The following is a 13,406-nucleotide window of genomic DNA, read 5'->3' as shown; positions in this document are numbered from 1 at the left end:
TGAGAGCGCTGAGGGGAGGAGGGAGTGGCCAGGCAGCTGTAGCCAACTTACAACTGATGCCATGTAGACAACCGTGTAATGCAAAACATTTACCGTAAAACAATAGGCAACGCTGAGCTGTGATCACTTCAGTCCTTTTGCACAAACAAGGCTCCTTAAGGGATCACGTAATCTCACAGGATCATTTACACACGTGTCCTTGCTGCGTGTTAAACATCGACCTTTGACTCAAAACTCCTCCTTTTTCACACTGGGTGAAAGTCATCTCTGTACAAACAGGAGCCACAAACTCTTTCAGTCTCACGTGAGCCCTATTTCAGAGCATGAATCGGATTTTAAAGTGAGATAGAAATCTGATAAAATTGCTGCAAAACTACTGTTTCTGCAAGATAAATGAAATCAGTCTCCCCTACAGCCCATTCTCTCATATTCCATTTTAAAGATCAGACCCTCAGCTGGGCGAGCAGCATAGCTCCACCGAGGTCAACTTAGCTCAGCCAAGAATAATACAGGTAAGCATGTAACAAAAATAAAAGAACTGGAATGTCTGCTGAGCAGTTTCACCAGGGAGGTGAGAGCAGGTAATGTATGAGCAGAGACTTTCCACCATTAGTGACATTATTTTAGAGAGATGCCACAGGTCAAATTCTGGCATCAAATTTATATGCTAGGAGGGGGATGATGAGATAGCATCTTGCCTTCTGCCACAACTCTCCAGAAGTTTTCTGGGCTATGCAAGGCTGACACTCAGCCTGTATGTCCAAACCAGAGTCAGCCAGGAATCCTCATGGTCTGCTTGCAAACCAATTGACTGGAACTGGAAGGGACAGCTGACATAAGTGAACTCTTTGTCAAAGAAGTCAGTCACTTGGCAGGGAAGCTAGAAAAAGCTAAATTTTGCCAGCCTTGTGCAGAGGTTACCACCAAGTGCTTTGGGCTAGTGCTGTCAGGCAGGCTCTTTGTCAGTCAGTAGGTTTGATGACGTCCCATAGCTCAGAGCTGCTTTCATTTTTCTGAAGAGACAGTGTTCAGCAGGAATATCTCGCAGGAATTAGAATAAAGCTGTAATGAAAACAGATTTACAGCTCCAGGGAGTAAACCTGCCCTAGTCACATTTTGATGCCCTGAATGCTTTGGCTGTCTGTGCCAGCCTCATGGTAGCATATTGTTCTAGGTGGTGTTATCAGCAGGAGCCTAAGTGAGGTGTGAGGTGTGTCCCTGCCAGTGGATTCCTCCTGCCTGGGAGCTCAGCACAGTGACAAAGCTTTCTGTTCCCTTCCACCCTGCCCACCCCAGTCCACCCGAGCCAGAGCCTGCTGCCACCAGAGCTGCCGGCTGGCTGGGCCTGGGTGGGTGTCTGCCTGTGTCACACACCCCTACCAACCAGCTGTACAGCATTTTCTGTTCTTCATATATTCTCATGTAAGCAGTCCATAAGGAAAACTGCTTGTTAAAATATAAAATAGATGTGCCCATAGAGACTATTCAGTCTCCCTCCTTGGGGAAATCCAAAAGGCAAGACCCTGGCCAACACACCACTGGTCCCGGCCCCGCTCTGGCACCAGAGAGTTGGCACGCACATCTCAAGGCCGGGTTCCCCGCATACCGCCAGGAAAACGGGACCCTATCACGAAACTGGGGGTGCACGGAGAAGATCAAGAGATGCGCCCATACACCTGCCGGCGGACTTACATTGGTATAAACCTACGTCCTCCGCTCGCTACACCGCAGCGGGCAGCACACGCCCCGGGGCGGTTCCCAGGCTCGCCCCTGCCCCACGGCCCTGTCATGGCGGCGCGGCGGCCCCGGGGCGCGGCGGGGGCCGGGCGGCCGGCAGGGAGGGGCGGCGGCGGCCGCCATTGGCTGAGCCCGGCGCGGCCGCCAATGCTCCGCGCCTGGCCGCCGTCTTCTGCCGCTGCCGAGAATGGCGGCGCCGCCGCCGCCGCGGGGCTTCTCCGAGGAGCAGTTTCGGGCTGCCTGCCGGGAGCTGGACCAGCCGGCGCCGGCTGCGGGGGGGCCTTGGCAGCTCCTGGTGGAGAGCATGGGCGTGAGGATCTACCGGCTGTACGACGAGGTGGGCGGGTGGGGGGAGCTGCCCGCGCCGGGGGGCGGCCGTGCCTCGGGCCCTCCCTGCCCGGGGCTGAGCCCTGCGTGGGGCAGGGCCCCTGGGGCGGGGAGCCGGGGGAGTGCGGCTGAGAAGCGGGGCGGGCGGGGGGCGCCGGCACGTCCGGAGCCGCCGGTTCCCCGCACGGGTCAGGCTGAGGACCGTTGCCCGTCCAGGCGCTATCGGCCTCGGATCAGTTTCTCCAGGCTCCCAGAAAGCGGCTTTTAGGGTAATGCTATTAACTGCTGATGGAGAAAGCTGCTCTGCTGCAGTAAACACCGCTCTTACAAACTGCTAGGGGAACCCGCGAACTGTGTGGCTTTTAAAGCTTGTTAGCAGGTGGTGGCTGGAGAAATTCCTCGTGGAAAGTGCTCTCGGTGACAGGAGCAGTCATGGGTCTAACGGGGTGTTTGCTCTGCGGGTTCCACTCCTCTTCCAAGCCCCCTGTGAGGGATGTGTGTGAGGGAGAGACCTGTCCCTGCACACTGGCCCTGAGCACTTACCACATTAGAGCATCCTCCTGATCTGCAGACTCCTGCTCCCCTTCTTTCTCGCTCTCTCCAAAGCTTCTTTCCAACAGATTTTCTACCTTTCTCCCCCTAAAGTTAGGAGGTAGTTCAGAAAGGGTTGGAATGCAATTCCCCCCTTTTTTGGAAGGACTTACTTCTCTTAAGAAGTTCAAAAGTTTAGGCTTCCAGAACTGACTTATGATTAACATAGTGTTTCCATTCTGATGCAGATTTATGATTTAATAATGACTTTTGAGTCCATATAAATATCCTATTTCTTTAGGTCTGTGATCATAGCCACCTCTCAACTCCTTATAAAGCTGGACTTCATGCTGTGCTTTGCATGAAAATCTTGTATTCTGAAAAAATCATTTTGGGCATGGTCATGTTAGGAAAAAAAATAGCAAATGAAGCAAACACATAGGTCTGTGTGAAAGGCAAGACAAGGTAGGGAAAGTCTTTTCAAACAAACAAACAAAAAAAGGCACTTCATACAGCTCAGAGTTTTTTTGGTGGTAAATAGTCTGTCCCTGCTTACAGCCTGGGCGTGGTAACTGGCAATGGCAGCACAAGCTTATCAATGAGAGCACGCAGCAAAGGCGAGCCTGTGGTGTCTGCCAGATATCTACGCAGGAATCAGATGTGCTGATGAAACGGAGGGTACTAGGACTGTTGCTTCTGGAGTGGATGAAAGAGAAATGTTAGGACTGGAGCTCATCCCAGACCTGTCAATGCATTGCACAGTGAACAAAGGCAAAGTAACTTCGGGAAGACAGAGGCTGAATTTGCTAAACCAATGGGACCAGGTGCCCATGAGACTTGTACTGGGGCAGCCTGTGTTGCTGTGGCTTTGCTGCTCTTGTAGAAATTGAAGCTGGCTAGATGGAAAGTAGCTCAGGCTTCTTCTTCTCATGCTTTTATATAGGACTATTGAGCTGACTGAAAAACATCAAGATGTCTTTTTTTGTTTGTTTTTTGCATCTTATACAATGACCCTAATTTAGGGTAGATGGACAGATTAGGTAGGATGCAAGAGACCTTTTCAAATCCAGGCTTCTAATTCTGCTGGGAAATACGTCTCTTGGTTTGTCTTTCGGTTGCTTCAAATTGCCACATGAGAAGAAGAACCAAGTCTAGTAGAAGGGTCTTTGCTTAAAGTTGTTACTGGGAAAATTGGCTTCTAACACTTATTGAACTGCAAGTCCACTATAGCAGTGGTAGTCCAGGAAGCTGAAGGCAGCAATTATATTTCCTGTTGCCTTCTCTTTCCACCTTCTCCACAGGCTACACAAATAGATCTCCCAGGCTTTCCTGCTCTGTGCTCTATTCCAACCCGCTGATTGACTCTCCTGCTGATAGGCATCTGAAAACCTGAAACATTTCCTTCTTGTTTTAACTTTCTTATTGTGAATTGCTGTTTTTATTGAATGTCTTTTTCCATCTTGCCTCCTGCAAGATGTCCTGTTTGCTTTTCAAGTCATGATTTATTATTTCATACTGTTACCAAAATACGACCTTTTTTAGTAGAAGATATTTAATGATGTATGCTGTGATTTATCTAGCAGTTGAAGAAATAGATTGGTAGAGAAGAACAGCATAATATCTTGATCTGTCTTGAGCTGCAGTACAAGAGCTTGAAGGTTATAGATGTAAGAATGACTGAACTGATAGTGTGAACCAGCTGAGAGCCTACCTTTAACTGGAGCCTAGCTTTGAATGTTTAGGTAGAATCCCATCTGTTAAGTCAGGAGATTAGGTAGTGCAGCACTTGCACTCTGTATTTAGTGCATCTGAATTATGTGACAGTAAATGACATCACTACAGTTCTATTTTAACTTTTGATGGAGGTTCTATCTATAGCAAAAATGCTTTAAAGACCTATATTGTATGCATATCTTTTTATAATCCTCAATTAAAAAGTACTGCAGGAACTTCTAGTTGCCTATTTGGTGAAACGTACAAGCTTTAGAAACAAGCAATACAGTGTAATAGTTTGTGGTCCTAAAGTTTTTACTGTGTTTGGAAGTGTGAAACTGTGTAGTTTGTCCTCACTAAGGTACAAAGCACACAATTCCATGCAAAATCTTTGAGGCAAGCTCTGATAGCTTAAATGAGAAAATTACTGCATGGCTTTCTTCTGTCAAACAGATTAAGAGGAAGTTAAAGGATGCAAAGAAACGGTGAGTGTGCTGATAAACAGCCAGTTTCGTGTATTGACTGCAGAATTAAAGTTTTGGGTGAGCTTGGTTTGTTACCTCTCAAGATGCAGTTGTAATCAAAATCCAGGAAAAGAATACAAAGACTTCTGATCTTCGGTGGTGGAGCAGCCCAATAACACGAGGAAGTAAGGCTTTCTTCTAAATTACTAGAAGAGTGAGGAGAGTTGTGGTTTGTTCTTCTCCTGACTTATGTGACACTTAATGTAAGCATACACACATGCAAGATAATCTACATAGAATTTTTACTAGTGACCTGGAATGAAATAGCATTCAAGTTAAATCAACTATTTTTGAAGTACCAGTGTAGTGTTTTGGCATATGCTGTTGGGTCTCAGCTCAATTTCAAGTGTCATGTTTTCAAAATTAGTTTTTCTTGTGAAAATAAAAATGTTGTTGCCTTTTACAAAGATGACATGAGTGCATGGGGCTGCACAGGTGCTGAACAGTTCAGGTTTCAAGCTAGGGATTGATGCTTCCAGGAAGCCACAGTGAAGATGAGTAGCTTAAGCTTCTTGGTCCCATTATTATCAAATCTTCATCCTCTACGGTTGATTTGTGAAGGGGAGGGGAAGACAAATCAGCCATTCACTAGCAGAATGGTGTATAATCCTTCCCTCCCTTTCCTTGGGAATTCTTGAATTTGACTATATATTCAAAATACTCTTATTGTTTTAATTTAGTCCTGAACTGGTACTACCAATAGAACAAACATTGCTCTGTAGGCACAGATGGAGTTTCCGTATGTTGAAAGAAACATTAAAAGCATTAACATAAGAGATATCCTGCACCCCACCCCTTCAGTGCAGACAGCTTTTGGAAAGAAAATAGCTGATAAATATTCAAGGCAGATATAATAGTGCATTGTATGTAAGCATGAACACTAGAAAGCATTCTTGTATCGCAGCCTGAAGGAGAAGCATACCTGACTTGCTGGAAAGCTTATTCCAGATCCTGCAGTACCTGGTAACCTCCTGGAAATGGCTGAGACTGTTAAACACATTGTGTAGGGTCTGGAGACCTTGCCACAACAATTTAATGCTTCTGGTAAGCTTCAGTGCGGCAGGATTTAGTCTGCACTGACCACTGGGGATGAAAAGGGGTGTGTGTGTGAAGAAACATGCTCCCTTTGGAACTGCTTATGAAGTAAAAGGGTACTGGTGTAAGGGAAGGAACAGCCATTGTGCAGGGCAGGTCAGCCTGTCTGGATTTAAACTTTCATGTATAGATCAAAAAGTCGAGAGGTTAAAGACTGAATCTTGCATTGTTTTTTGAACACTTGCTTTCACAGCTCTTGAGCAAATTTGTTGTATGTGCCCCACCTAATTTCCTTCAGCTGTTCTCCCTGCTGCAGAGTACTTCCCTTTCCTGTGTGACTTTTCCTCTCTCCATTCTGTTTCCACAGCAATCAGGACTTTATGAGTATAAAATCTTCGGTGGTCTTGCTGACTGTCCCCCAAAACTGTGTGCAGATGTCTATATGGATTTAGATTTCAGAAAACAATGGGATCAGTATGTTAAAGGTAAGCTCATCTAGGCAGTTTAAAAGCAAGCTTTATGTCCACGTTAACTTTTCCTACTCAAACTTTGTTCAAAGGTATTTCAAAGTTGCTGCATCCAAAGACTTTGAGCCAGAATTAAGTATCTTTTGGGGTAAGGTTGCATTCTGCAAATACACCGAGATGGAACAGCTAACATCTAATCACTGTATAGCTGGAATGAATTCTTTCAATGTTGGTTAAAGCATATAATTGGTATCACTTGTTATGCTGCAACACCTTGCAGCTTCTAGCTGTTGTATTTCCTGGCTTAAATGTTAGTAGATGTTCTGGGGAAAAAGGGAGATAATACCTTTTGTGCATCTTTGCGTATTGCAGTGGAGCAGTGCAATGGCTGCCACCAGTTTGATGCGTGATGGAATGTCTTTTCCTGAAAGCATTGGTTGTTCTTGGCACCTTTTACAATCAGAAATGGGTGTATTGAGAAAATAGTTGATGACGTTGGGCTTTTACAGAGAAAGGAATAACTAATTTAGTTGTATTTATTTAATATTTCCTTTGAAAAAGGGAGTTGAACCTGGATATCCATATGATGATAAAACATCTGAAGTCAGCAGTGACAAGGCAAGGATTCAGCTGATGTAGGCATCCAGTAATCCATTTATTTTAAAGCTGGGGAGCCCCTCCCTTTTCAGCCTGTGTTGAAAATCAGTTCAGGCCAATAAAACCCAAAACATGGCCAAAGTGTTTTGCTGAACAATGAACAGTGTTAAACACCAAAGAACTGTTAAATGTTGTGCCTGTTAAGTCTAGGACAGCTCTGGTGAGCAATTACTGGTACTGCCTTTGACTGTTTTGTTAGGAGAACCACATACTTGACTCCTTGGTCAAGCTTAAGCAGCTATGTCTTCATTAGTAAGTGTTATTTGTCAAAATGGGCAATAGCTTTCTTGTAGCAAAGGCCACTTTGCCATTACTGAAACAAAAAGAGCTGGAGTGGGACTCAACATTATCATACTGGATATAAAAATACTGTTATCTTAAGTTACTTCAGTAGTCTTTGATTTAAGTGCATTTAGGAGAACTGAATCTTTCTTAAATAAACACTACTTTTCTTTTTTTTTTTTTTTTTTTAATGCCTTCTTAGAGAAAAGAAAGGAAGCAGTTGGGGGAAGCTACACCCTTAAACTAAAAACTAGATAATGTTGCAGAGCTGGTGTTTATATCCTTGCTGACCATGATACATTCATCTGTGAATTTATAGTTGTACTGGTACTTAAAGTCCAGAGTTTCACAGAAGTTAACCCTTGCAGGGCATAAACTTAATGTTAACACTTTCCTTTAAGCTTAAAAATTGACACAAACTTACATATTATTTAGAACTGTATATGATGAAATATTGCTAGCCAACATTTTCAGTGTAAACAATATGAGCTTGGGTTTTTCTCCTTTCACATTTAGGGAGAAAACCCAGAAAACTTCCATTCAGAGCCTTCTTGCTCTTTGTTTTACTGTTTGTATTCCTTATTGCTTTTACAGCTATGCAATAATGGCACTCCAAAAAAGAGTTCTCTGCTGAATTGCTGGCTGGCATTGAAATAAAAATGTGAGCAGAGGTTTTTTTGCATTTTAAGTTGAAAAGGTAACTGCTCCTGCACTAAGCATGAGAGGAGTTAATGTCTATCCTCTAGTTCTGTTCAGCAAAACTCTTTCTGAAGGCCTGACTGGAGGCAGATATGGGCAGGATTCCTGTGAGTACTTCAGAGGGTCGTGCTTTGATCTGTCCTTGCCAAGGGTTTGCCTGAGGCCTCAGAAATGTTGGTATCAGCCTGCTGTTGTTGTTGCATTGCTGTTAGTACCCTGGCTATTTCCAAAGCAGGCTCCTGGATATCCACAAGATGTGGACATCCCAAGGCCTGGTTTGTGCTGCAGCTGCCAATAAAGCAGGGAAGCTGTGACTAAACTGTAGAGTAGCGATTGAGGTATCACATCCTTCTGTGGCATGATACAAAATGGTTGGGCCTGAGAAATATTGAAACTTGCTACTCCTGATTGCAATACCATCCTGATTGAGATCATACTTCCCAACAACTTAACAGTAATAATTGACTGCTAAAGCAACAAATGCAGCTGTGCCTATTATGAATAAAATGGACTTGTGATCTATTGTAGTAATGCTAAGTGAAATCTGGTTATTGATTAAAATGCACTGTATTCTGCTTTGATCAGAAGTTGTCCACTAGTATTGACAGACTAAAGTGAATACAGGTGGGACATGACTGACTTAGTGTGTGTTTTTTCTGTGCTTGCAAAGATGCAAAGGTAGATGAGTTAGTAGCTAAAAACTGCATCGAAGTCTAAAATAGTGTCTTAATTCCCTTGAAAAAGGAAAGCTCTGCAGGTAGCAGTGAAAGTAAAGCTGATAAACCAATGCTCCAGTGACCTCTGGTGGATAGCATAATGCTGTAGCTTATTGCAACACAGAGCATTGTGCATCCAACACTGCTCCAACCTGGAGGAGAGGCTGGTTTTATGGGCCACAGCTGACTTGCAGGGTGTACTAATGGCCTAGTTTGGAACATGTTATATAGGGAAAGAACCTCCCATCTGTAGCACTCTTCTTGCCTTAGCAATGAGATTGTCAGTCTGTTCTAGCCTTATTTTCAAAACCACTGGAAGTCATGTGGCAGGCTGTGTGCATTGGCTGTGAGGGATTATAGCACCTCTAGGCAGAACTCTGCTCTAAAGGAGAAGAGCACTTTGTTAATGTGAACCACCTTTCTGGATCACACCCTTTTTAACTGCACCCATGTAATGACCAGCCCCTGAGCAGACAGGGATTCACCTTGGCTCAGCCCCATGGCTTGTCAGGTCCATTACCCTGATAACAGCAGTTACTGCCTCAAGGGAAGAAGCTGTACGGTAGACAGTTTTTCAAACTCAGCTCTGTAGTTTGATTTGAACTAATTTTTCTCCTTCATGCCACACTATTGAGTCACTGCCATATTTTAGGGACTACTCTTAGATTTTTTTTTTTGTATTCAGCTGCCTTCTGATTGAGTTTCCAGGCAGACTGAAGGTCGTGTAATGAAGGCTCATAACCTGCTCAAGTTCCTTGTTCACTGTTGCCTGTATATACTGCTGTGAGATTCCTAATAGATTTTCCATACTTGATTAATCCCTCATGTAAGACCTCTTCAGGTATTATAAAGCAGTGCTCGTCCTAGTTCCTTGTTAACTTAGGATCATTTACAAGGGTAATGATGTGCTTGTGAAAAAGCATACTGTACTTGTACCTCAGAATTATGCAGAATATGCATAGGTGAGGAAGAAGCTTTGAGATGGAAAGCTAATTATCTGAAAAGGAATTTGACTCTGCCTCCCCCTAGAACTGTTCTGGTTTTATGGTTGGTATTTTTCATTTGTTTTTTTAATCAATAAATTCTATAGCAGCAGAAAAACAGGCCACCTATTTTGATGTATTTGGTTGCTGAACAAGCCTTCTACAGAATTTTACATATGTATCAATTTTGACATAAGGGTTGCCTGTAAAATGTGTTCATGTCAGAAATCTGAGCAGTTCCTAATGACATGTATGGTTCTGATTTTGATTTGTACTGCAATATCTAACAGTCTTTCTTTTCAACTGTAGAACTATATGAGAAAACGTATGATGGTGAAAAAGTAATCTACTGGGAAGTGAAGTACCCTTTTCCTCTCTCAAACAGAGATGTATCCTTTCAAGCTTTTTGTTCCTCTTGTAGTTTTTGTCACCTGGTCATACAGGGATCCCAATGATGTACTGATTGTACTGCTCAGCTGCACTTGATCTAAGATCTTGCAGTCCTGATATTACATGAATGCGTATAGCATGAAGAAGAGCGTGGGTGCCTCTTCCCACACACTACTAAAGCTCACATAGCTGAATTATTACTCTGCAGGATTGAATCCTGTAGAAGCATAAGAAATAACTTGAAGGGGCTGGTATTTGTAATGGAATTCACTTGTCAATTCATGATATGTCAAGCTGACGTTGTTTTGACATGCCTCCTCAACTTGGAATGCAGTATGTCTATATTCGTGAATGTCGAGAGATGGATGTCGATGGGCGGAAAATCTGGGTTGTGTTAGCTCAAAGTGTGTCTGTTCCTCAGTGCCCTGAAAAGCCTGGTATTATCAGAGTTAAAAGCTATAAACAAAGTCTGGCAATTGAAAGTGATGGCAAGACTGGATCTAAAGGTAAGAAATCAAGAAAGTGTGATCACAAGTCACATAGCCAAAGAATGTATGTATTAGCAAAATGCACAAAGACTGGAAACTTTAAGCTAAAACCGTTACTATAAGTGGATGTAGTGAGCACTAGAATACTTTAAAATGAATGAAAGTTTTGGAAATGTCCACTGCAGTGTGCTACTGTTAAGAATCTTTTATTTAACAGTTGGGCTGTGTAGTTAAGAATAGACTACTGACCACTTCATTCTGCCCAGCCTTCAATTTTTTTTCCTGCCAGCCAGTTCAGTTGGGTAGAGTCTGATGCTAGCTGCAGTCTGGTTAACTTGGCAATGATACAAGCATCATGTTTGACATTGATTTATAGGTTAAAGGGTTTGCCTAGAGATTGACTTCTGTCTGAGATTAATCCTTTAAAAACAACCTTATAAGACAGGCTGCCTAAAATGGTTGCAATAGTCTCAATTAACATTATGGCGCACTCAGCTTCCCAGAGGTTAACTGGAAATGGCTATACTTATTTCACATTCCACTTCAGTACAAGTTGACTTTTTTGTGAAGAATTTAGAGCAGAACTGTTGTACTTTGTGATTCAGTCATGCACACTGACAGCTTCTGTCATATGGTGTTAGAGCTGATACTCAGACTATGGCTGGATAACTTTCTGGTAACTTCTCTCTCATTTCTAGTCTATATGTACTATTTTGATAATCCTGGTGGCATGATTCCATCATGGCTGGTCAATTGGGCTGCCAAGGTAAGTAAAGGTTGACAGCACAATTATCTTTGGCTAAGCTGTTTCAAATGATGTATTCACTGCATCCATATCGGTCTTCTGCATGTTGGGTAGAATTATTTTTTTCTGAAAGCTTTCTAGCACTTATGCAGTCCCATTTTTAGAGTCTTGCTATTGTCTGCTCTCATGGCAATTGCCTTAATTTTTTTTTTCTTAACTCCTATCAAATTCCATTGGTTAGTCAACCAGGCAGGTAAATTTGTGCAACAAAACCAACAAATCCATGTTCCAGAGCGTATGTGAATAGCCTTAACACAAGCAAACTTCAATAATGCAGTCTGTTCATGAAGGATTAAAGGAATCGTCTCTTGCTTTGTACCAGATCTTAAAATTGTCCTGTATTTGTTTGAAGGCCTCGATCTATGTAGTGGGAATTCTCATTTTGCTTATAGTTTTTCTTGATTACATTATGCAAGAATGACTTTCCCACTTTTCTATTTACAGAGTGGTGTGCCTACTTTCTTGAAGGACATGCAAAAAGCTTGCCGTAATTATTCTAAGAGCACATAGGTCAAAATTGATCTGAATTGTTTAATTCCTAGAGCTCTGCACTTACAGGAGTGGCTATTATATATTACACTGGATAAAATCTACCTCTAATATTGGAAATAATTTTATTTAGTTGGTTTATGCCTTGAATTTTATTAGATCTTTGATTCCATCTCCAACTGAAGAGCTAGCCATGCACAAGTTAACACCAACATCAGCTGCATGCTTTTGCAAGTAATTAAGTTTAGCCTTGTCCCCCATGCTTTGCTTATGCTGATTGTCGTGTGCCAGCTGGAGGAGTTTTGTTGATTGAAATATTACATCCTTGGACAAGAGACAAGGTTCTTGCTAGGAAAAATGTCTGAACTGGAACTGAAAATTCTCGGTATGTATTATGCCTGGATCTGCCTTTGTGGCCTTGCAGGGTGGCTCCTTACTGAAACTGAATAATGGAGGAGGAAACACTTTTGCTACCCAAGTTTGTCATTCTTAAATTGTCTGCCCACTATAAACGTAAAAGATTCTGAGGACATCTAGGTAAATTACTAGAAGTCTGCAGTAGGAACTGGAACTCTATGTTACTAAGCTTCCTTGTGATGGCTTTAAGTCCAGATATAAAAAGACTTGTGCCTAAAGCCTTGCATTCACATCTCAATACCCCTGGATGAAAAGTAAAAAGAACATTAGCTGTGTTCAGCCAGGAAAAAAAGGCTTCCATGTCTGATTTAAGAGGAATAAGCTGTATCTTCAGAGTCAGTAGCCCTATCTGTAAAGCAGCTTGGATACCAACTTTAAATTGGAAGTAATTTCAAACTGGATGCCTGCAACTGAGTGAGAATGAACTTGATGTGAAATTTGGGCTTGGTTGCATTTTTAAATTTCATGCTGATGTAAAGAATGAAGCTGTAACTGTGGATAGTAATCCACCAAAAGCACAACTGAGTGGGAAATTAAATTTGCAGCAGCTTTGGGAGGGGGTGGAGTGGGTGTGGAGGATGGAGAGCATAGAAGGTGAGAAAGCCTCAATCTCAGGGATTTAATACATTCTGCATCATTACTAAATCTAATTCTGTTACTAAACAAATCTTGTAATGGGGCATCTTTGTCTTGTTAAAAAATAAATGGTTGAAGTGATTGCCTTTATACTTTGTGTAAATATTTGTTTCCAATAAATCATTATTCTATATATGCAGTACTCTTGTTACGTCTCATGTTTATGAGTGGCTGTGCTGGTCAGGTCACAGATGACAGGCTGATGTCATGGGCTGTTTTATTTTTAAAGGCTTTTGAAAGAATAACTTGGATTCATGAGAGCTAAGTAGGATTCTGTGTGTTCTGAAGAGCTTGCTGCCAGCAGTTTAGGCATTTTTCAAGTGTCTTAGACTTGGAGACCGTTACTCAATTGAATATTACGGTGCTAACAATTCTTGATCTATTTTAAGTTTAGCTGTCACATTTTTTTCCCCAGCAGATAAAGAACAGACATCAAAAGAGAGTACTTCTGAAGCATAATTCTCTTTCCATAAGTTTTGTACACATGCACTTACTGGAACTGGAGCCAAA

At 42.5% G+C, this 13,406-nt stretch overlaps 1 protein-coding gene across 4 annotated transcripts; it reads left to right on the top strand.

Annotated features, from left to right (window-relative positions):
• The first annotated feature begins 1,714 nt into the window (after positions 1 to 1,714).
• PCTP (phosphatidylcholine transfer protein) lies at positions 1,715 to 13,035 on the top strand. Of its 4 annotated transcripts, none has more exons than XM_075770475.1 (6): positions 1,720 to 2,074; positions 6,235 to 6,352; positions 9,981 to 10,060; positions 10,396 to 10,567; positions 11,248 to 11,315; positions 12,003 to 13,035. In XM_075770475.1, the coding sequence occupies exons 1-6, from the start codon at positions 1,925 to 1,927 to the stop codon at positions 12,024 to 12,026; spliced, it is 612 nt and encodes a 203-aa protein (XP_075626590.1). In that variant the 5' UTR covers positions 1,720 to 1,924; the 3' UTR covers positions 12,027 to 13,035. The 4 variants fall into 4 exon arrangements, with proteins under 4 accessions (XP_075626591.1, XP_075626590.1, XP_075626592.1 ...); XM_075770474.1 differs by having other exon boundaries at positions 1,725 to 2,074; positions 11,799 to 13,035; XM_075770476.1 differs by lacking the exon at positions 11,248 to 11,315 and having other exon boundaries at positions 1,715 to 2,074; positions 11,799 to 13,035.
• Positions 13,036 to 13,406: the final 371 nt, after the last annotated feature.

Source organism: Balearica regulorum, chromosome 18 (assembly GCF_011004875.1).
Source record: "Balearica regulorum gibbericeps isolate bBalReg1 chromosome 18, bBalReg1.pri, whole genome shotgun sequence".
NCBI classification, from domain to species: Eukaryota; Metazoa; Chordata; class Aves; order Gruiformes; family Gruidae; genus Balearica; species Balearica regulorum.
The sequence above is the reverse complement of the archived record's forward strand: the minus strand, read 5'-3'. Positions and strand labels throughout refer to the sequence as shown.